Raw genomic sequence first — 22,281 nt, forward strand, 5'->3', positions numbered from 1 at the left:
ACTGCAGGCTATATACCTAAAGCCTACCCAGAGAAAAACCTGACTAAACTTATTTTCTTCTATTTTAGTTAACAACCAACAAAAAACAACCAGACATTTCAGAGAAGCTTGAGATGCTATGGGAAAGATCAAAATAAACAAATAAAAATTAATTCGGACTATAAAGAGACTCTCATGGTCTTGAGAGTCTTGAACAACATGAGTTTCATACAGTCTCATACAGTCTTGAACATGAGTTTGAACTGTGCGGGTCCACTTATCCATGGATTTTCTTCTGCCTCTGCCAACCCTGGACAGCAAGACCAACCCCTCCCTCTTTCTCCTCCTCCACTTCCACTTAATGAATAGTAGATATACTTTCCCTTCCTTATGATTTTCTTAATAACATTTCTTTTCTCTAGGTTACTTTATTGTAACACAGTATATGTTTAACATACAAAATGTGTTAAGTGCTTATTAGTAAGGCTTCCAGTCAACAGTAGGCTATTAGTAGTTAAGTTCTGAGGAAGTCAAAAGTTTTGTGCAAATTTTTAACTGTGGGGTTGTGGGTCGGGGAGTGTTCCTAAACCCGGCATTGTTCAAGAGTCAATTGTATATCCACGTGATAACAGAATGCTACTAAAAAGTGGTATGAATAAAGAGAACACAAGTAAGAATTCTTAGAAACTGTCAAATTATCAAAATTAAATATTAAAGAAATGGAAAACATGACAATGAATCTCTAGAAAGACATCCTGCAAAAACAATGGAAAGATGCAAGTAACAGGTAAAAAAGCAAGGGCCAACATTTGTCTTCAAAGAGTTTGCAGAAAAAAACAAGAAAATTTCCCAAAGTTGAAGGGATCACCTTCCAAATTTAAAGGGCCCACCAAGTGCCCGGGAAAATAAATAAATGACTAAATCCAGATACATCACGGCAATTTCAATACCAAAAGATAAGAAGATCCTAAAGCAGGGATGGAGGAAAGGCCACCTAACAATGCAACAAGCCTCATATAAATATCAGGCAACCCATAAGTAGTGTCAAATACTAAAAGTCTAGAAATAATGCCTAAAATTTAAGGAAAGGGGATATTTAACTTTGTATTCTATATAAAAGCAAATTATTAGTCAAGTATGATGGTACTAGAAAGTTATAAAAGATTATCAGTAAGCAAAAGAGGGTACAGATAAAGAAAATGAAATAAAGGAAAAGAATAGCTCTAATCAAGAAAGGCAGCAAAGCTCAGGGATAACAGATGTACAATACACCTAGAAAATGATAAACCCAGACAGGAAATGACAGAGGTCTCTGGAAGACAGAGCTCCAGGAAAAAAAGCTCCAGTGAAAAAAAAGCAGATTTATCAGAACCAAATGTATGCTCAAGACCATGGAAATAGAAGCCTATTATAACAGAGAAATGCATATAATTCTATTATAACAGAAATGCAACTCTACTAGTCTATATTATATATATATTATAGACTAGTATATATATATTATATATATATATTATAGACTAGTAGAGTTATATATATATATTAAATATATAATTCTATTATAACAGAAATGCAACTCTACTAGTCTTAATCCAAGATGTTTTTTTGATTTCAGGATTTTTCTAAGTGAAATAAGCAAAAGGCTTCAGTAACAATGAGTAACAATGAGTAACAATGAAATGAATTTAAGATAGATGAAAAACAGAGACTGAAAGATATTAGGGATATAGTAATAATGAAGGTAAGATTAATTTTATTTCACATTTCAAATCAGAAAGAAATTAAATATTCAGTCGATGCAAAGTATAAGAAAGATATATTTGGTTTTATATTATGTCAAGCTAAGGGAAGCAAAACTAAATGGAATCAAGTAGAACAGAAAAGCCACAAAATAAGACAAATTGAAAAGTCTGAACTTGGGCCAGAAATTCCCTACCTATTTTCTAAATGTGAAAAGTGACACTTTAGTATTTGTGTTAAAAGGTATATTTGTTTTATCTCTGAGTTCAACTGTTACATTTGGTATTAAGGATGACTATAGCAATGACTAATGAAAAATACCTGTTTGACAAAAACATATTCTAGGGCCGGGCGCTGTGGCTCACGCCTGTAATCCTAGCTCTTGGGAGGCCGAGGTGGGCGGATTGCTCAAGGTCAGGAGTTCAAAACCAGCCTGAGCAAGAGCGAGACCCCGTCTCTACTATAAATAGAAAGAAATTAATTGGCCAACTGATATATATATAAAAAATTAGCCGGGCATGGTGGCGCATGCCTGTAGTCCCAGCTACTCGGGAGGCTGAGGCAGGAGGATCGCTTGAGCCCAGGAGTTTGAGGTTGCTGTGAGCTAGGCTGACGCCAGGGCACTCACTCTAGCCTAGACAACAAAGTGAGACTCTGTCTCAAAAAAAAAAAAGAAAAAAAAACATATTCTAATAGAAATGTCTAAATCAAATAACAGTCTATTATAACACAGAGAAAGTATAAGAAATAAGATGGCAAGAAACAAAGTGAACTAAGAGGAATTAAAGCTGCTTGCATAAATGTAGTTATCACTGTACTTTTAAGCTATATTTCATGTAATCTAAGGAAGCAATAAAGTACACCAAGCCTACAAATAGAACTTAGAATTCAAATGAACGTAAGACTAATTTTTAATGGAAAAAGAACAGTTTCAGAGATACTTTAGGTTGGAACAGACCTTAAAAGGTCACCTAATACAAACAACTATCTGATGCCTAAATCCCAATGAAACACCCCAGTCCAGGCGTCATATTCATCAAAAGTGTAAATCTCATGTCCCGAGGGATATGGGATATTATTCCATTTGAGAGAAACACCAAGTTCTTCCTTTTAGGCACTCAAATTCTACTTCCCTTTAACTGCTACCTAATCAATCTAGCTCTTTTCCTTTTATCCATAAAGATGTCAAATCCCTTGTTAAAATAACAAACTTTCAAATATCTATGACAGCTACTATGTCATGCTCTTTTCACTTTCCAGTATTTCTCTTCTGCACTGTTATATCTCTAATTCTATAAAGCGTTTGCCTCTCTTCTCTTTGCTCTCTTCTAAATGTACTCCACTTTCATCTAAACCCAAATATAACTCAAAATATTTAATATTCATCAATCTTACAGAAATGAAGTTTTATTCTTAAAAGCCATACACATGTTTATAAGGCTAATCAGTTAATCTTCTCTAACATTTAATTAAAAGTATAAACTTTGTCTTAACTAATGTATTTTCATCTCATTTGCATGACTACTTTACAGTATTAAATTTGTATTTTTCCTATTCAAACACAATTCTGTGATAAAAAGTCTCTCATCAAAGAAAAGCCCAGAACTTGATGGCTTCACTGTGGAATTCTAGTAAACATTTTAAGAAGAACAAATACCAATTCTCAGGCTCTTGCAGAAAACTGGAAAGAAGGGAATTCTTCATAACTCATTCCACAAGGCCAGCATTACCATGATACCAAAATGAGACAAAGTGACTGCAAAAAAAGAAAACTACAGGCCACTATCCCTGATGAACACAGGGGCAAAAATCCTCAACAATATACTAGCAAAATGTATCCAGTGGCACATTAAAAAGACCACTCATCATGATCAAGTGGGATCAACAAACATGATAAATCACACTGATTTAAATAAAGAACAAAAACCACATGATCATCTCAATAGATGGAGAATAAAGCATTTGACAAAATTCAGTATCACTTCATGATAAAAACTCTTAAATTGGGTATAGAAAGAACATATCTCTACACAGTCAAGACCATATATGACAAACACACAGCCAACATCATACTAAACAGGGAAAAGTTGAAAGCTGATATTGAACAACAGCCCACGTTTACCACTTTCATTCAACATAGTACTCGAAGTCCTAGCCAGAGCAATTGAGCAAGGAAAAGAAATAAAGGGCAACCAAATTGAAAAGGATGAAGTCAACCTGCCCCTATCTGCAGACAACATGATCTTTTTATTTTAAGACAGATTCTTGCTCACACTGGGTAGAGTGCAATGGTGTCATCATAGCTCACTGCAACCTCCAACTCCTGGGCTCAAGTGATCCTCCTGCCTCAGTCTCCCAAGTATCCAGTAGCTGGAACTACAACCACGTGCCCCTACATCCACCTAATTTTTCTATTTTTAGTAGAGATGGGGGTCTCACTCTTGCTCAGGCTAGTCGTGAACTCCTGAGCTCAAGTGATCCTCCCACCTCAGCCTTCCAGAGTTCTAGGATTACAGGTGTGAGCCACCACACCTGGCCTAACATGATCTTCTATATTAAAATCTCCATAAAAATCTCTCAGAACTGATAAACAAATTCAGTAAAGTTGCAGGATACAAAACATACAAAATCATACAAACATATAAAATCATAAAAACATACAAAAATAGTAGTATTTCTATATACAAACAATAAACTAGTGGAAAAAAAAAATCAAGAAAGCAATCCCATTTACAAAAGTTACCAAAAAATATAAAATACTTCAGGACAAATTTAACTACAGAGGTAAAAGATCTCTACAAGTTACTATAAAACACTAATGAAGGAAAAAGAACACACAAAAGAGGAAAGATATTCCATTTTCAAGAACTGGAAGAATATTGTGAAAATGACCACAATACCAAAAGCAATCTATAAATTCAATGCGACTCCTATCCAAATATCAATGATATTCTTCACAGAAATAGAAAAAAAAAAAGGCCAAAGTCTGTATGCAAACATAAAAAACATCAAACAGCCAAAGCAATTTTAAGCAGAAAGAACAAAGCTGGTGGCATCACACTACCAGGCTGCAAAATATATTACTGTGTTTCCCAGAAAATAAGACCTACCCATAAAATAAGCCCTAGCAAGCCGGGCGCGGTGGCTCACGCCTGTAATCCTAGCACTCTGGGAGGCTGAGGCGGGCGGATTGCTCAAGGTCAGGAGTTCGAAACCAGCCTGAGCAAGAGCGAGACCCCATCTCTACTATAAATAGAAAGAAATTAATTGGCCAACTAATATATATATAAAATTAGCCCAGCATGGTGGCGCATGCCTGTAGTCCCAGCTACTCGGGAGGCTGAGGCAGCAGGATTGCTTGAGCCCAGGAGTTTGAGGTTGCTATGAGCTAGGCTGACGCCATGGCACTCACTCTAGCCTGGGCAACAAGCGAGACTCTGTCTCAAAAAAAAAAAAAAAATAAAAAAAAAAAAAAAAAATAAGCCCTAGCAGGATTTCTAAGCATTTGTGCAATATCAGCTCTACCACGAAAATAAGACCTAGTGATGGGCGTGGCTACGCAGCATATCTGCACAACCCATGCATTTCGTCACAGTGCTGTAAAGACAAGCAGCCCTTCTCATCTGCCCCATGAGAGCTCTATTGCTCAACATGAGAGACTAGAGCCAATGGTTCTAAAGTAAATAGAGTTGCAAAAAATTCAGGATGGAATTCGGGGTTTGGAGAGTTATGATGATGTTCCAGAAGACGACGACTTAACTATATTTGAATAAATGTAGATTGTTGTACCTTACTTAAAAAAAATAATAACACATCCCCTGAAAATAAGCCCTAGGGCAGGGTTCCTCAAACTTTAAAACAGGGGGCCAGTTCACTCTCCCTCAGACCACTGGAGGTTGGAGAGTACAGTGTACATTCCACACATGCGCACTGTGGGCCTGGGACCAGTCAGGCTGCTAAGCAGGACAGGCAGCGGTGGCAAAGACACCCGGCAGGCCAGATAAATGTCCTCGGCAGGCCGTAGTTTGAAGATGCCTGCCCTAGCATGTCTTCTTGAGGAAAAATAAATCTAAGATTCTGTCTTATTTTCGGGAAAACACGGTACAAAGCTGGCCGGGCGTAGTGGCTCACACCTGTAATCCTAGCACTCTGGGAGGCCGAGGCAGGAGTATTGCTTGAGCTCAGGGGTTCGAGACCAGCCTGAGCAAGAGCGACACCCACCTATACTATAAACAGAGAGAAATTAACCAAACAACTAAAAACAGAAAAAATTAGCCAGGCACAGTGACACGTGCCTGTAGTCCCAGCTACTCAGGAGGCTGAGGCAGGAAAATCGCTTGAGCCCAGGAGTTTGAGGTTGCTGTGAGCTAGGCTGACGCCACGGCACTCTAGCCCAGGCAATAGAGTGAGACTCTGTCTCAAAATAAATAAATTAATTAATTAAATTTAAAAAAAAATATATATATATATATATAAAACAAAGCTATAATAACCAAAAGAACATGGTACTGACATAAGAAGAGACACATACACCAATGGAACAGAATAAAGAACCCACAAATAAATCCATATCTTTACAGCCAACTGATTCTTGACAAAGGTGCCAAAAACACTGATTGGGGAAGGGACAGCCTCTTCAATAAATGGTGCTGGGAAAACTGGATATCCATCTGCAGAAAAATGAAACTAGACCCCTATCTCTCACCATATACAAAAGTCAACTCAAAATGGATTAAAGGCTTAAAGTAAGACCTGAAACTATGAAACTACCTGGAGAAAACATACAGGACACTGGTATGGGCAAAGATTTTATGGAGAAGACCTCAAAACCACAGGCAACAAAAGCCAAAATAGACAAATGGGATTATATCAAACTAAAAAGCTCTACATAACAAAGAAAACAATCAACAGAGTGAACAGACAACCTGAAGAATGGGAGAAAATATTTGCAAACTATTCATCTGACAAAGGATTAATACCAAGAATATACAAGGAATTCAAATAGGAAAAAAAAAAAAGTAATCCTACCAAAAAAATAAGCCGAATAGAAATCTCTCAAAAGAAGATGGTGAGACAGGCACAGTGGCCCACACCTATAATCCTAGCACTTTGGGAGGCCAAGGCAGGAAAATTGCTTAAGCCCAAGCTTTCAATACCAGCCTGAGTAAGAGCAAAATCTCTACAAAAAAAAAAAAAACAATTAGCAAGGTGTGGTGGCACATGCCTGTAGTCGCCACATGCCTATAGTCGCAGCTATTCAGGAGGCTGAGGCAGGAGGATTGCTTGAGCCCAGGAACTTGAGGTTGCAGTGACCTATAATGATGCCACTGTACTCCACAGCCTGAGCAACAGAGCAAGACCCCGTCTCCAAAAGAAAAAAAGATGGCCAACAAATATATGGAAAAAAAATGTTAATATCGCTAATCATCAGGGAAATGCAAATCAGAACCACAATGAGATACCATCTTACCCCAGTAAGAATGGCTATTACAAAAAAGAACAAAAAATAACAATTGCTGGGGAAGATGTAGAAAAAGGGGAACTCATGGCCGGGCGTGGTGGCTCACGCCTGTAATCCTAGCACTTTGGGAGGCCGAGGCGGGGCGGATTGCTCAAGGTCAGGAGTTCGAAACCAGCCTGAGCGAGACCCCGTCTCTACCAAAAATAAAAATAAATTAATTGACCAACTAAAAATATATATACAAAAAATTAGCCGGGCATGGTGGCGCATGCCTGTAGTCCCAGCTACTCGGGAGGCTGAGGCAGTAGGATCACTGAGCCCCGGAGATTGAGGTTGCTGTGAGCCAGGCTGACGCCACGGCACTCACTCTAGCCTGGGCAACAAAGTGAGACTCTGTCTCAAAAAAAAAAAAGGGGGGGGGAACTCATATACTGTTGGAGGGGATGTAAATTAGAATAGCTATTATGGAAAACAGTAAGGAGATTTCTCAAAAAACTTCAAATACAACTACTATATGACCCAGCAATCCGACTACTGAGAATACATATTCAAAGGAAAAGAAATCGCTTTGTTAAAGAGATATCTACACTTCCATGGTTATCACAGCACTATTCACAATAGCAAAATATTTAATCAACCTAAGTGTCTATCAATATAAATGGATAAAGAAAGTGTGGTATATATACACAATGGAATACTATTTAGCCATAAAAAGAACAAAATTCTATCATTTGCAGAAACAGATGAGCTAGGAGGACATTATGATAAGTGAAAAAGCCAGGCACAGAAAGATAAAGAAATTGTCACTCATCTGTGGAAGCTAAAAAGGTTGAACTCATAGAAGTATAGAGTAGAAAAGGGGTTACTAGAAGCAGGGAGGAGTAAAGGGAATAGGTGCATTAGGCAAGGGCTAGATAAAAAAGTACAGCTAGATATGAGGAATACATTTTAACATTCTATAGCCCTACAGGGTGACTATAACTAACAATTGATTATACATTTTCAAATAGCTGGAAAAGTGGATTTTGAATGTTCTCAATGATAAATGTTTGAGGTGACAAATATGCTAATTACCCTGATTTGATCATTACACACTGTACAAAGGTGTCAAAATATCACACTGTACACCATAAATATGTACAATTATGTGTCAATGAAAAGAGAAAAGAAAAAATGCAATTCTCAAATATAAGACTAATGGTATAACAGGTCCACTGAAGTACAGAAGTTTTTTTAAAAAAATACTAGTACTCAGAATAAACAAATAATTCAAAGACTCCAGTGCAAATATAGAATGAATTTATATGTATAGTTGGATACACAAATGTAATTAGTCTGCACAAATACTCCCCATACCCCCATCAAAAAAATACAAATAGGAAGTAAAATAATAAATATCTGAAAACTGGATTTTACTGGAATAGAGAGTCACTATATTTAGTTCAATGTACTGTCTCAGTGAAAATGTCTAAGAGAAACAAGAAGCCATAAAACTCATAAATGGCTATTATATAAATATCAGTGACATACTAGGACACCAATCCTTTTTCCAGAACAACTGCAATATAATCTTTTCTAATATTACATAGAATTCTGTCTCTAGTGATGAAGAAGCCCCAAACTCAGAGGCATGATTAAAAGTTAATGTGCCAAAAAAGAGACTAAATCACACTATGCTGAGAAGCTGGTTAAAAACTGGTCTTAACATAAATTACAGTATTTTGCTCAGACGGAAAGCAACACAAACTAAAATTCTTTCATTAAACACCACTGACTAGTGTCAAATATGAGTAATATCAATGGCATTTAAGAAAGCAACAATTACATGTGCATGTTAGCAGGTATTTTCCTTTACAGTTGAAAAAACACAAGTATACAATATGAATCAACTCTTAGCAAATATGCAGGATACCTGTAAGAGTTCAATGACTTTTTGATTTGCTTAACCTCCAAAAACCATGCTATTGGAAAGCTTTTTTTTAATTTACTCAATGATGATTTTGTAAGCCATGATGTAGCCTGAAAAGGACATCTTGGTCTCACTGAAGGTACAGTAGCTGCCAAGTGCTATCTGAAGGAAAGACTGCTCTGAGTACCCATTTATCTATAATGTGTCTATCTTCCTGGTCCAAGGCAGTGCTAAACTACACAGTAAAAAATAAATAAGTCAAATACAGCCTTGAACATTTCTTTTCAATGTGCCATATACTAAGAAATGGATCCTAAAAACAAGATTGTTTCATACTTATGAATCACGGTTGTCAATGTAAACATTTCTTTACGACATCACTGATAAGGCCAGTAAACATCATTTCAATGATTTTGAGTACAATCCTAAAGTAGTATATACAAATAATACATTCCTTAGCTTGAACATGTTACTTGGGAAAATATTATTTTGAATTGAAGGATAACAGGATTTTGTTTTAGAATATTTAGAATATCAATAACCGGTCTGATCATCAAGAACAAATATTTCCCCAATATTTAATTATTTTCCTCACTCACTGGAGGTTAAACAAAAAAAAACAGAAAGAAAACTATTGCTGGCCACATCTACAAACCATATGCAAACATTGCAGTTAGATAAAGCAAATACAGAGTCAAAAAGAGGAACAGGTACCTACTAGCTGCTATCTCTCAAAATGAAACAACATCCCAACTTTTATGATTCTGACAGAGCACTAAAAAGTAATCTTCTATGTTTCTTTCCTATTTTTACAATTTTTAAAATTACTCTATGATTTTTGGAGACAGCTGAAATGCAAGCCACTCAACCACGTCAACCAAAAAATTGGTCTTTAATGACTACAGAAACCAACCTGGTTCATAGTATCAGAGAACAAAATGTGGTAGTTATTTTATTTGCTAATTTTAGCATTGTCAATACCAATGTTACAAAATAACCAAATCTATAGCTTTCATTGGCCCCAGAAATACAGACAGGATCATTCCCCTACTTAGCTTCAAGACCAGACAATTAGTAAAAGCCTATAAAGCCAGGTACAAGCATCTGGCTAAGAACTATATTGTATTTACTTTATAACAAAAAGCTGAAGTAAACTTATGAATAGCTGAAAGTGACTGTTTATATAGGGTTTTCATTAATAGTTACAATAAGATTTGTTATTTGCAATTCTCTCTTAACAAATAAAAAGTTAAAAAAATTTTCAAAAATGTTTTCAATTTTGCCCTCAGAAAATGTGCAGACCTTTTACAGAGCCAAACAACCCCAAGGGCAAAAGGAACTTTGAAGGAAACAAGATAAATCCCCTGCCTAATGGCACAATGAAATTTAAACAATACTAGACAGAGCAGCTTTATTATTATTTTAAGTTTCCCCCCACATATCCCCTTACATATCTTAAGAACATATATACTACACATACATTAATACAAACAGTTCTGCTACAGAATCCAAGACAAATAATTGTAGCAAACAAATTTTAATATTAGAAAATTTATAAAGTAATTCTACTTAAGTTCTTAGGTAATAGTTTAAAGGTAACAAAATGAAATATAAGCATTAATAAATCATACCTCAAGCACTTCAATAAAGATGGTCTAAAAGCCTTCTATTAAGCAAAAGAAATGTTCACCAAAACTGAAGAGCCTTTTCACATCAATAAAAACTTTTCACATCAACAGAAATCTTTTTTTTTTTAAAGACAAGGAGGAATACTAATACTACTGAAGGCTGGAATTTTAAAAGTAAAAAAGTCTAACAGGATGATACATGTGCCGATTCCAAACCCAATATAACATCTTTGAAGGTAATTATAGTTCCAGCAACAAGTATTAACTGTGTTTTCCTGAATGTTACAAAACTGGGAAATAGTGAGCATATAACCACACACTGTCAAAAGTGCTTAACAATAATTAGAACTACTGCACTGACAGGAGCACCAATGTAAATAACTTCAACAATGCATACATAAAACAAAACTGTAAAAGCTTTAAAACATTTAGAATACAACAACAGAACAGTGTAAACCTAAGGGATAACACAACACAATGTAAATAATTCAGAGATACACCAATACCAAGCAATTCAAAAGATCTCAGTATTAAGTTGTTGTTAAAATGGAAAGATTCCTAGTAGCAGTGTTGAGGTCTTCGGGCAGAGTAATATGATAAATTACAAATTGATGGGTGAATAGCAGAACATCCATTCTAAACTTTAAGTATTACCATATTGAATTTAAAATATTAGGTAGAAAATATTAAAACAAAATGCAAAATATAATGAAAAACTGTACTGCAGAAGAGTCTAGAGTCACTGAAAAACAAACCAATATCACATAAACCTGTGAGCTTACTCTAGGGAATGGTGAGGGAAAGCCTTACTGCTCCATGTATGACTGATTTATCTTTAACCTAATTTTATCTTACAGAATAGCTAATTTGACACAAAGTTTATAGTAATATTTTCTTTGCTTTATGGCCTAAAAACTACATGTTTTTATATGTTAGCATAATGCCACAGTAATTTCCAAAAATAGAAAATTACAGAAAGTTACTATAGTCTTTCAGCTACTTCAACTATAGATCCTGCTCTGTCCAACAGAAATATACTGAAAGCCACATGTGATTTTAAATCTTCAATTACCCATTTTTAATTTTAAAAAGAGAACAAAGAAAGCAGGTAAAATTAATTTTAATAAATTTAACCAAAAATAGCACTTCAACACATAATGAGCATAAAAAATTGATGAAATATTTTATCTCTTTTTCATATTGATTCTTCAAAATCTAATGTGCATTATTTTACAGCACATCTCAAATAGGACCAGACTCATTGCAAGTGATCAATAGTTTTATGTGGCTACTGGTCTCTGTACTGGACAGCAGAGGTCTAGAGTTCTTTCTCTGGTTTTGAGATACATGCACAAAATACCAAAGGAGCTGAAATGGGAACAAATAATTTATTAGATTTGAAGGACTAGAAGGGACACTGGGAAAGGTCAATGCAGCCTTCCCCCTTGAATCCAACAGGCCTAAGGTGACATGTCCCAATTTGCCAGGCAATCCCTATTTGCTAGGGAGAGTCCCAATTTATACCTATTGTCATGATGTAATTATTAACAGCACCCCCTATAATTATCAAAAGTGTCCCACATTAGATGATAAATTATATGGTCACCCTACCTATATCCATAATATCCTCAAAGATAACTCCACACTCCTTGAAAGAGTATTTAGTATATATTCTAATTCTGATGCCTCGAAAAGAAGCTCTAAATTCAAAGGAAAGAACCCTAAATTTACTACCCTCATCATTCCAAAAAAAAAAAAAAAAAAAAAGCTGCTTAAAATTCTTTTTATTTTAAATTGCAGACTAAAAAAAAAAAAAAAAAAGTAAGAATTACCTGTTGAACAAGGCATCTGGAAATTGGGATCATTGCTATCCAAAACAGGCAAACAGAACTGGTTACTTGCAGATCCTAGCATAGGATCCTTATCGCTGAGCATGTTCTTCAGCGAGTCCTCTAAGACATTTTGACTTGCACTAAAATCCTCACAGACTTCATTCTCCAGGTTGGATCCTAGAAATAGGGCATCATCTAAGTGTTCAGTAGGAATTAAATGATTAAATGTATCAACTATATCCATGAAGACTTCTGTGTGTCTTTCAGCCCTATAGAAAGACAAAAAAAATACCATAAGAAATAAAGCTATCAATTGAAAATCACCTAATACCAAATTATTTTAATAGTTTTGAGTCTAAGAACACACTTAAGGTATTTGATTTGTTGTTTCAAAAAAAAATCTTCATTGTTTTTAGAATATACAATTGGAAATGTAGAACGAATCTTTACTAAATGTTTCTTCATCATGCATGTAGAATATCATTTTACCAGAAATCCTATTGTTTACTCAATCCATTATTATTAAGAAAAAAATTATGTATAATTTGACACATTTGAAAAAGTTACATGGCTTAAACCATAAAAAGCATATGTTTTTAACCATAACCTTTTCATAAATTAAGAATTAGACAGTCCATGTTAAAAGAGCTAAAATCAAGTTGTTTAAATTATTGTCCCATAACTATTAAAATTGTAAAGTAGCCTTGTTTTGTTTACAAAGCATTTAAATTGTTTAAAGAAAGGTAATACATATAAACAAAAAACTTTTTTGTGGGGGTAGGGGAGGAAAATGGAAAAAAACTGTTAACCCAACAAATCAAAGCTCAAAAAAACTACACACGCATGCCAAGATGTGCACATACACACATTTTTTTCTAGGGTTACCCCTTTAGAAGACAACAAGATAAATGACAAGAAAACAATGTATATCATTTATTTAAATTTATTTTAGTATATTTTATGTGATCTATACATATATCAAGTTAGTCACCTATTTGAACTGTACCTACATATTAGGTATTGCTTGGCAAAAGTCATTTCAAGCTCTAAAGGAGCCTCAATTATCAAAAGTTGAATAATTTTCAACATTGGTTTTAGAGAAAACTATGGCAACATGTTTTGGAGGAGGAGAAGTTAACAAAAAAAAAGATTAATATTCTGTTAACCAGAAAATTCCACTGATTAACCCAGAACATCCTGGGCTCCATAATTCCAAGGACCTTTTAGATTAGCTCCAAATTTACCAAAATTTTCTCAAATTGGTCTTGAATTCTTCCCCCTATATAAATGAGAAGAGGAAGTTCAGAGATATTCTAACATTTATTGAGTATATATTATATGCCATCCAATAAACAGACTCTATTATTGTCCTTGTCTTACAAAGAAAATAAACTTAAATAATTTAAATGTCTTCCCCAAAGTCAAAAAACAGAGCCAAAATTCAAACCTAGGTTTCAAGTTCCATAGCCAATGCCCCTAAGTATTACCCTTTCAGGTTGAGCTAAGGAGCTAGGAAGATTTGACTCTTTAAACAATTTTCCTACAAATCAGTGGTTGGTTGGGGCTGCAGATAAAGGAGATGACCGCAAAGGAACAACCAGATACTTAGGGCAATGACAGAAATGTCCTAAATCTTGGTTGTGATACTTTCATGAATCTGTTCGTTTTTAATGGAATCAGTTTATTGTACCTCAATTTAAAAAAAGAAAAAAAGAAAAAAAAGCAAAGGAAATTTCCTTACTCTCACAAAAGTTAATCCCCTTCTAAGAAGAGGAGTTGCAGTGTTGCTTCTCAAATTTTGCTATTTATTTACGTTGAAATATTAATAAAGCACTAAAAGAAAATGTTAACATTTCACTGACTTGCTGCTTATTTTACATGCATTCTCTAAATTAACAGAAAATTGTAGCTAGCAATACCAATAAAAACTCAAGAAAAGTCCCCTTAAGAATTCCCTACAACTATATGGTCTCACTAAGAAAGGCTCAGTAATCATACATCACCAATATTTCTGCCAATATGTTTTTAGGGTCCAAATAAATGTTAGTATATTAAATTCTGGTAATTAAAAATAATTTACAAAAAAATTTACTAAATGTTTACAAAATTAAGTAGACTAAAAACTACCAATGAATTCATTTATCTGAATGTGCTGGAACCCAAAGTTCACCTCAGGCCAAAGCTACCTCCTATTCAGAAAGCTGCATCCCAATAAGTAACCTTTTTTTCTCAGATGAATTGAAAAGAAAAAATGGCCATTTCAGCTCTAGAAACAAATGGCTAACTTTCCCTCAAAAAATGGTATGCTGACTCTACTGAAAATGCACTCATTCCCATAGCAATATAAGGCAAGCAAATTCTGCAAACTTCACCAGAGGTCTTTCTGTTGCACTAACTATATGCTGCATGCTTTCAAGTGATAGGGAAACATTCAGAACATTCAAAAGTTATGGTCACACAGCTCAAGATCACATAGCTATAAAGAAGACCAACTCATTCTAACTAGTCATCTAAATAAGCAATTTTTTTCTTTTTTCATATTTTATTTTAAATAAAAATTTTTTAGATTAGAATAGACCCAAGATCTTTTTTTTCAGTAATACTGCTGTTAGTGAAACCATACCAAAGCTTTACTAAAAATGCCTTCAGAGCATGTGGCATACTTTTTAAAGATCAATTTTTTTTAAAGTAGAGCATACTGTAAATAAAATGGGTGAATCCAACTTTCCAGTACTGTTTTTTAATCAAAACTAGTATGACTTATACTGTGCTTCCCCTTATTTAAATAGGCATTATCAGGAAAAAAGTTTCCATAGTTACAAGTGGAGAAAAACTGGCTATAACAAAGTTACATTTTTTTTAACACTATATTTTACTTTTTGATGTTTACTAAGCAGCTATCATTGCATGAGACACGTTTACTAGGCTAATGAAAATGGGAATCTTCTGGCTGGCACACTGGCTCACACCTATAGTTCTAGCATTCTGTGAGGCCAAGACAGGAGGACTGCTTGAGCTCAGGAGTTAGAGACCAGCCTGAGCAAGAGTGAGACCATCCCTACTAAAAACAGAAAAATTAGCAGGTGCCATGGCATTCCCACTTGGAGTCCCAGCTGCTTGGGGGGCTGAGGCAGGAGGACAGATAGAGCCCAGGAGTTGGAGGTTGCAGTGAGCTAAGATGATGCTACTGTATTCTAGCCCAAGGCAACAAGAACAAGACTTTGTCTAAAACAAACAAACAAAAACATAAAAAGAAAAAAAATTAGAAAGAAAGAAAAGAAAAAGAAGAGAAAATGGGAATCTTCTAAGACAGAATGAAGTATAAACTATCCCAAATTTATGGGCCCAAAAAAGACAATTTCCACAAGACAAACTGATTAATGAGACTAATTTTTCTTATGTGGTTCCAATGGGCTCTGGAAGCAATTCCAAGACAAAAATGCCAAAAATGATAGTAAATAGGCACGGAACAAAACTATCATGAAAGTACCATTTATTGGACATATAGAGTAACTCATTTTAAAAAATCAGTTTCAGACATCAAGTGATCAGTATTAAAAATAAAATTAAAACTCTCATGCTAAAAAAAAAAAAAACAAATGTTAACCAATTGTAGAAACTGATTACTCACTTAATAGGGACACACTAATCTTCTAAACCCAGTGTTGTATCCTGGATTGGATCATGGAACAGAAAAAGGGCAGTAGCAAAAACTGGTGAAATCAGAATAGTCTGTAATTTAGTTAACAGTAATGCACCCACAGCAATCTTTGAGTCTGATAAAGGCACTATCTCAAATGTCAATAATCAGGAAAACTGGATGAAAGGTATACAAAAACTCTATACTCTTTGTAACATATCCATAAATCTAAAATGATTCCAAAAGTCTTTTTTAAAAAACCACTTATTTAAGATACAGTGCCCTAAAATATCTAGTAATGTGTATAGACAAAGATAATCAGAACTAATTAAGGGGAAAATTTAAGAGCCAATTTAGCATCTTCGTTAATTATACAGGCGGCTTGATTTAAAGAAATTCCTGTTTCTTACATCAAAATTTTACCTAAATGCTTCCTTATATTTGGCATTCTGAATTTAATAATTAAAACATAACAACCCTATGTAGGGTGTATTTTAAAGGACTAATGATGTTATTGTCTATCCAATTAAATCAATATTAGTAATTTGGGAATGTACATGTTAAAGTCTGAAATTGTTTCTGGATTCAGAGTCACATTTCATGTTTACAGACAAAAGAATGTATGTAGCTAAGTCAGAGAATTGGCTAATCTACACAATTCAAACTTACTCATTTATTCACAAATGTAGGCATCTACTACAAAGCACTGTAAGTGCCAGTGAAACAAACTCATCTCAAATTCAAGGAACTCACAATCCAAAACAGAATACAGACATATAAACAAATAGAAAACATGTAAACATCACAACAAAATATGAAGTGCCATATTGAAGGGTTGCACATAGTACCACAGAAGAAGGTAAAACTCAGGAGGCCAACAAAAGGCTAAGCAGGCGATGTGTGAACTGTATCCTAAAAGTCTAAGAGGATCTTCTAGGCAAAGGAAACAGCATGTGCTAATTATGAATGGCTCAGATTGGTCCCAATGGACCATTTATAAAGACTCAGAATAAAATTCAACATAATTAGTACTAACATTTCAAATAAACTTTAATCTGAGTCCAAAGATATTTTTGCTTTAAAATATTTATTTCATCTTTAATTCTCAGAGAATTATACTGCAGTCAAATTATTTTATACTAACAAAATCAGCCTATATTATTTTCTAAGTGTTTCAGATATGGATAGAATGCAAAAAGATAAAACTGAGAAAAAGTACCAACAGCAAAAAATTTATACTTCTACAAACACTCACTTTAAATTAAGAGTAAATTATCTATCTCAACTTTTTAAAATGTCTTCAAAGTAAAACTACATATTTTATATTATTTTTCAAAACAAAAAAATTAAGCATAACAATCACAAAAGCTATCAAGACCCTAAGAAGTTACATACTATTCACATGGCCTGAGAGAAGCAAAAAAATAAATTAATAATAAGTTATATACCATGATGAAGCCCTGTTTCATGTAGTAGTCTACATTTCCGTGTGTTGACTGGGGTTGGGGGGATGAGAAGGGGAACAAAAACATATCAGGAGATTATGAAGAAAAATTAAACAGGGTAATAGTGATGGTGGTGGCAGTGATGGGGGGAGCAGTGTACATATGATAGTAAATGAAAGCCTCACTAACAGAGTAGCATTTGAGCCAAAACCTGAAGTAAGAGAGTGATCAATGCATGAATGGGTAAAAGCAATTCAAGCAAAGACCAAGAAGTACAAAGGCCTTAGAAGTGGAGCATATTTGATCCCTTTCAGCTCCTACACCATCATTTAAATTAGGCAGTCTTTCCTTGTCATGGTTTCCTTGTAAGAAAAAAAAAAAATTTAATTAAAAAATTAAGCAGTGAATTTCATTAGGCATGCTTACTAAGAACAAATTTCTAATAAGTAGTAGTAGAATAATAAAAGTACTACTATTAATAATCATGATAAAACATAAAACTTAATATGCTACAACCTCATGCCAGGTACTGCTCTACATGCTTTACATCTGTAATTCTCAATCGGAGGTGATTATGCCCATCCACAGGACATTTGGCCATGTCAGAGACATTTTTGATCATCACAAGTGGAGTGGATGCTATTCACACCTCATAAATACACTATTAATGCACTAGGACAGCACCACAAAAAATAATTATCCAGCCAAAAATGTCATCAGTGCCAAGGTTAAGAAACTCTGCTCTACATTTATTCATTCATTTAATACAACAATCCTAATAATCCCAATTATACAAAAACTAAAATAAAATTGGGATCAGAGAGATTAAACTATTTGCTATAGTAAGTAGTGGAGCTCAAATGTAAACCTAGAAAATTTCATTCAAGACTCAATGTGCTTATCACTACCCTATATTCTCTCTTATAAAGTTAAATTCACTAAATATTTATCATGTTCAGGGCACCGTGCTCAACAAATTAAATGCATTATAGCATTTAATCCTCATAACTGCACAATTAGGCAGTTACTATTATTCTCAATTTATAAGAGAGAGGCTAAAGTTTAGCAAAGTTATAACCAATATTACAGAATAAATAAGTGATAGAGCAGGGACTCAAATCCACTCTATATTACACCAAGGTCATTTCTTAACCACTATGGTATAACAACATTAAAGATAAATCATAGGTTATTCTTCCAGTATGGAGTCAAATTAGTAAAAGGTTAGACCACGTGGTATGACACTATACTACCAAGTAAAATTCTATAAAGCAATGCAACCTAACCATCTACTCTATACACCCACTTCAAATTCTGGTCCAGTGTCATTAGAATCTATTGGCAAGACATCATAAAGAAACAAGGATCATAACTTACTTCCCAAATATAAAAGGTAAAAAGAGGATACCAAGGTGTCTACTCTACAAAGACAACTAAGACCAAAACAGATCTAAGACCCTAGAAAACTATCAAGTAGAAGCTGAAACTGACAAAAGCAGAATTACAGTAGGCAACAGTAGTAAGAAAAGAGTTGACTTCAAAGTTTACAGCTATACTGGCATCATAACTGACATTATAAGGAGTATTAAAAGTTTAAATTAACTACAGAAGTAGTGGACCTAGCTCACCATTAAAACTATGATGTATGCCAGGGTTGGGGAACCTTCAGCCTTGGGGCCACATGTGGCCTTCTGGTTCCTTGAGTGCAGCCTTTTGACGGAATCAAAACTTCACAAAACAAATTCTTTTAATAAATTTGTTCTGCTAAATCTGGAATCGGTGGAGGGGCCACACTTAAGGATCTGGACCCTTGACCTAGGTAATAACACTCCTATTGGTGCCAAGTACTTGGCACACACCATATGCCTGGCCCTGTGTATTGCATGCATTATCTCATTAGCTCCTCACAATGACCCCAATAAAGTAGGTGCAATTCTATTTTACTCTTTTGAGCAAACTGAGACCCAGATAATTACATAACTTGCCCAAGGTCACATACCCAGTATTCTCAAATTTGAACCAAGACCATATGATTCCTAAGCTTGAACTTTTAAATTCTATACTTTATGCACCTACTTGCAAGACAGTATTAATTTTTACAATTTTAATACATCATTAATGAAATCTTAAAAAATACACCAAAGTGACTCACTCTTCTTCTGAAATAAAGCTGGAAATATGCATTTAGCCATCTTCTATATATAAAAAACAAAATGGCTATCCTCAATGCATATGAATATCATCATTTGGAGGAAAAGCAAATTATCAACTACAAACTTTGCAATTTATTTTCAGTTGTTTTCATGTGCCCAGCTCACAAAAATTATGAAAGAATTAAAATGCTAAGTTTAACCTTTCTGTATAATCTACTATGCCATTCAAACTATCTAGTAAAGTTAGATTATACCAACAGATTAAGACTTCTGGATATTTTCAAATTTTTACTTAACTATTCCTCTACATCCCCCTTCACTGTAAAAATGATCATAAAATTTTTAAATGCCTGACCATTAAAAAATAATCTAAATTAAAAATATAATGCATGGCAATAATTGTCCAGTCTACACATTTGGCAATTTCTCATACAATGCCATTCATAATTTTTGAAATATATTCCTCTTTAACTCTAAAACACTGACTGAACATCTTTTTTTATTAAATTACTTCATATTTTCTTTCCTTTTATTTTTTTCTTTTTTTTACTCAAGTTAAATATCTTCCCATCCAGATGATTTAACATCTTATGTCTTTGAATCTTGTTTCCCAACCTATACTATTGTTCCTTTAGAGTATAGCACCTGGGTCTCATATATTTTTAATTAAATCAATGCTTTCAATATCCTTCCAAGTGTAATCAAAGAGCAACAATTAACGGAGAATGAGTTTTTACTGATCTAATAAATGCAACATTATCATAAATGTGTAACAGTTTGCCAAGTCATTATTGTAGTTTAAAAAAAAAATGTGCTTCTGAAAAGATACTCCAGGATTCTCAGAGGTTGCTCCAAGAAATACAGCCCAAGATGTACTGTTCCAGAAAAGAAAGAAATCCAGCAGCCACTTGTGTCAAAAATAATTCCTGAAATGTTGATGAATGAAAACATTTAGAAATCAGTATTCTATAAATCTTGAACTCCCTGACACTGTGAGGTGAAGTAGTTATGGGTAATACACAAAACTAGATGCTGATCAATAAACTGCATTATCACATTAAAAAATAGAAAAGGTATTATCTACAAAAAATATATTAATAAAAAGGATTTCATGAGAAATTAAAATGGAACTTAATTTGTGGAAGAAAGAAAAATGTATCAAAAAAGCAAACACCACATTACCTTGTCAAGAAAGATAATCAGTATTTGTTTTAGTAACTGAAACACAGAACTGTATATGTTCATCTTGCTCACTCTTGAGAAAGAAGATAAAAAAAAAAAAGAACTGTATATGCATAATTTTCATTCACTAGTTTTTCCAAGTATACCCCACACTACATAGAAATCTAAGCTCTTAATTTTACAGCAAATCCACATTTTCGCTTGCTGTCTCCCAACTTTGATCAGTAATCCGTAAGTCAAAGACTATTGATCTTTCCCAGCTGATTTCAATACTCATTTAAATTTTAATAACATGGTTTAAATGATTAATATAAAGACAAATTCCTTTCAATTTTTTTATTTGAAATTTGCATTTGACCAAATCTATTTTTTACCTATATTGATGCAGACCACTTCCCTTATCTCTGACTTTCTTGAATATGAAACATATAAGTATTCCATAACATCAACATGATACAGTTATCTGAGGTCTACATCTACAACAGTGAATCCAAAACTAATTCAGTATGACAGATAAGTTCACTGTTCTCCCAACAGGATGCAAAAGCAGTACAATTAATTACGTTTTTGTACTCTTCAACAAATGAACCTTTAAAGCATGCGAGCAACAGAGGAAAACTCTGGTCCCATCACTGACTCATTTGTTATTGTTTTGACAAGTCACCGATACAGCTATCAAAAAAAAAAGCTTAAAATCTGAATAAATAAATCAAAGTGGCCCATTTCAGAACTGAAAATGTCGCTTAATCAGAGCGGTGATAATTCCTAACAGTCCTCCCTTAAATTCTGTTACTATCGCTGGCAAATGAAGTATGTATATAAAAATAATATCGGTGATAATGATAACTATGACGGAGCAAAGAATCATGGTAATATATGACTAATAAACAGAAAAATTAAAAGAAAAATAAGTGGATGAAAGATCTAAGTGGTAGCAAAAGTTAAAAATCACTATTTAAAATAATAATACTCTTTACACAACTTTTTTTGTGCTTTGGAATACAGCTATAAATTCAAAATTAAAAGTATGCTACAATGGAAAAGTTCCTAGTTCTTTGACTCGTATGTTTCTCTCCTATCACAAACACACACACATCTTCCCCTACAAACACTTTCACAATCCCAAACACTTCATTCAAGAATCAAAAAATGGCAGAAAATGAATAACTGAGGCATAGTTTTAAACAACCAGGTTGGAAAAGGGAAGACAAGTTCGACCCCAAAATAGTAACTAAATACAACAATGTACTATTTATGTACTCCCGATGTAGTCGCTGTATCATTTCTAAATTTTAGCTTAAAATAAGGTAGT

At 34.1% G+C, this 22,281-nt stretch overlaps 1 protein-coding gene across 5 annotated transcripts in view; it reads right to left on the bottom strand.

The window, feature by feature from the left end:
* PHF3 (PHD finger protein 3) overlaps positions 1-22,281 on the bottom strand; it is a 91,248-nt gene that overhangs the window by 67,563 nt on the left and 1,404 nt on the right. For 2 of the 5 annotated variants that reach the window (XM_012773866.2, XM_012773869.3), the window contains exon 2: positions 12,550-12,818. The exons of 2 other annotated variants lie outside the window; for them this stretch is intronic. In XM_012773866.2, the coding sequence (XP_012629320.2) occupies positions 12,550-12,793 (244 nt within the window). In that variant the 5' untranslated portion in view covers positions 12,794-12,818. The remainder of the gene's footprint in view (positions 1-12,549; positions 12,819-22,281) is intronic. One more of the 5 variants, XM_076003246.1, reaches the window with a different exon arrangement.

Source organism: Microcebus murinus, chromosome 5 (genome assembly GCF_040939455.1).
Source record: "Microcebus murinus isolate Inina chromosome 5, M.murinus_Inina_mat1.0, whole genome shotgun sequence".
Lineage (NCBI taxonomy): Eukaryota > Metazoa > Chordata > Mammalia > Primates > Cheirogaleidae > Microcebus > Microcebus murinus.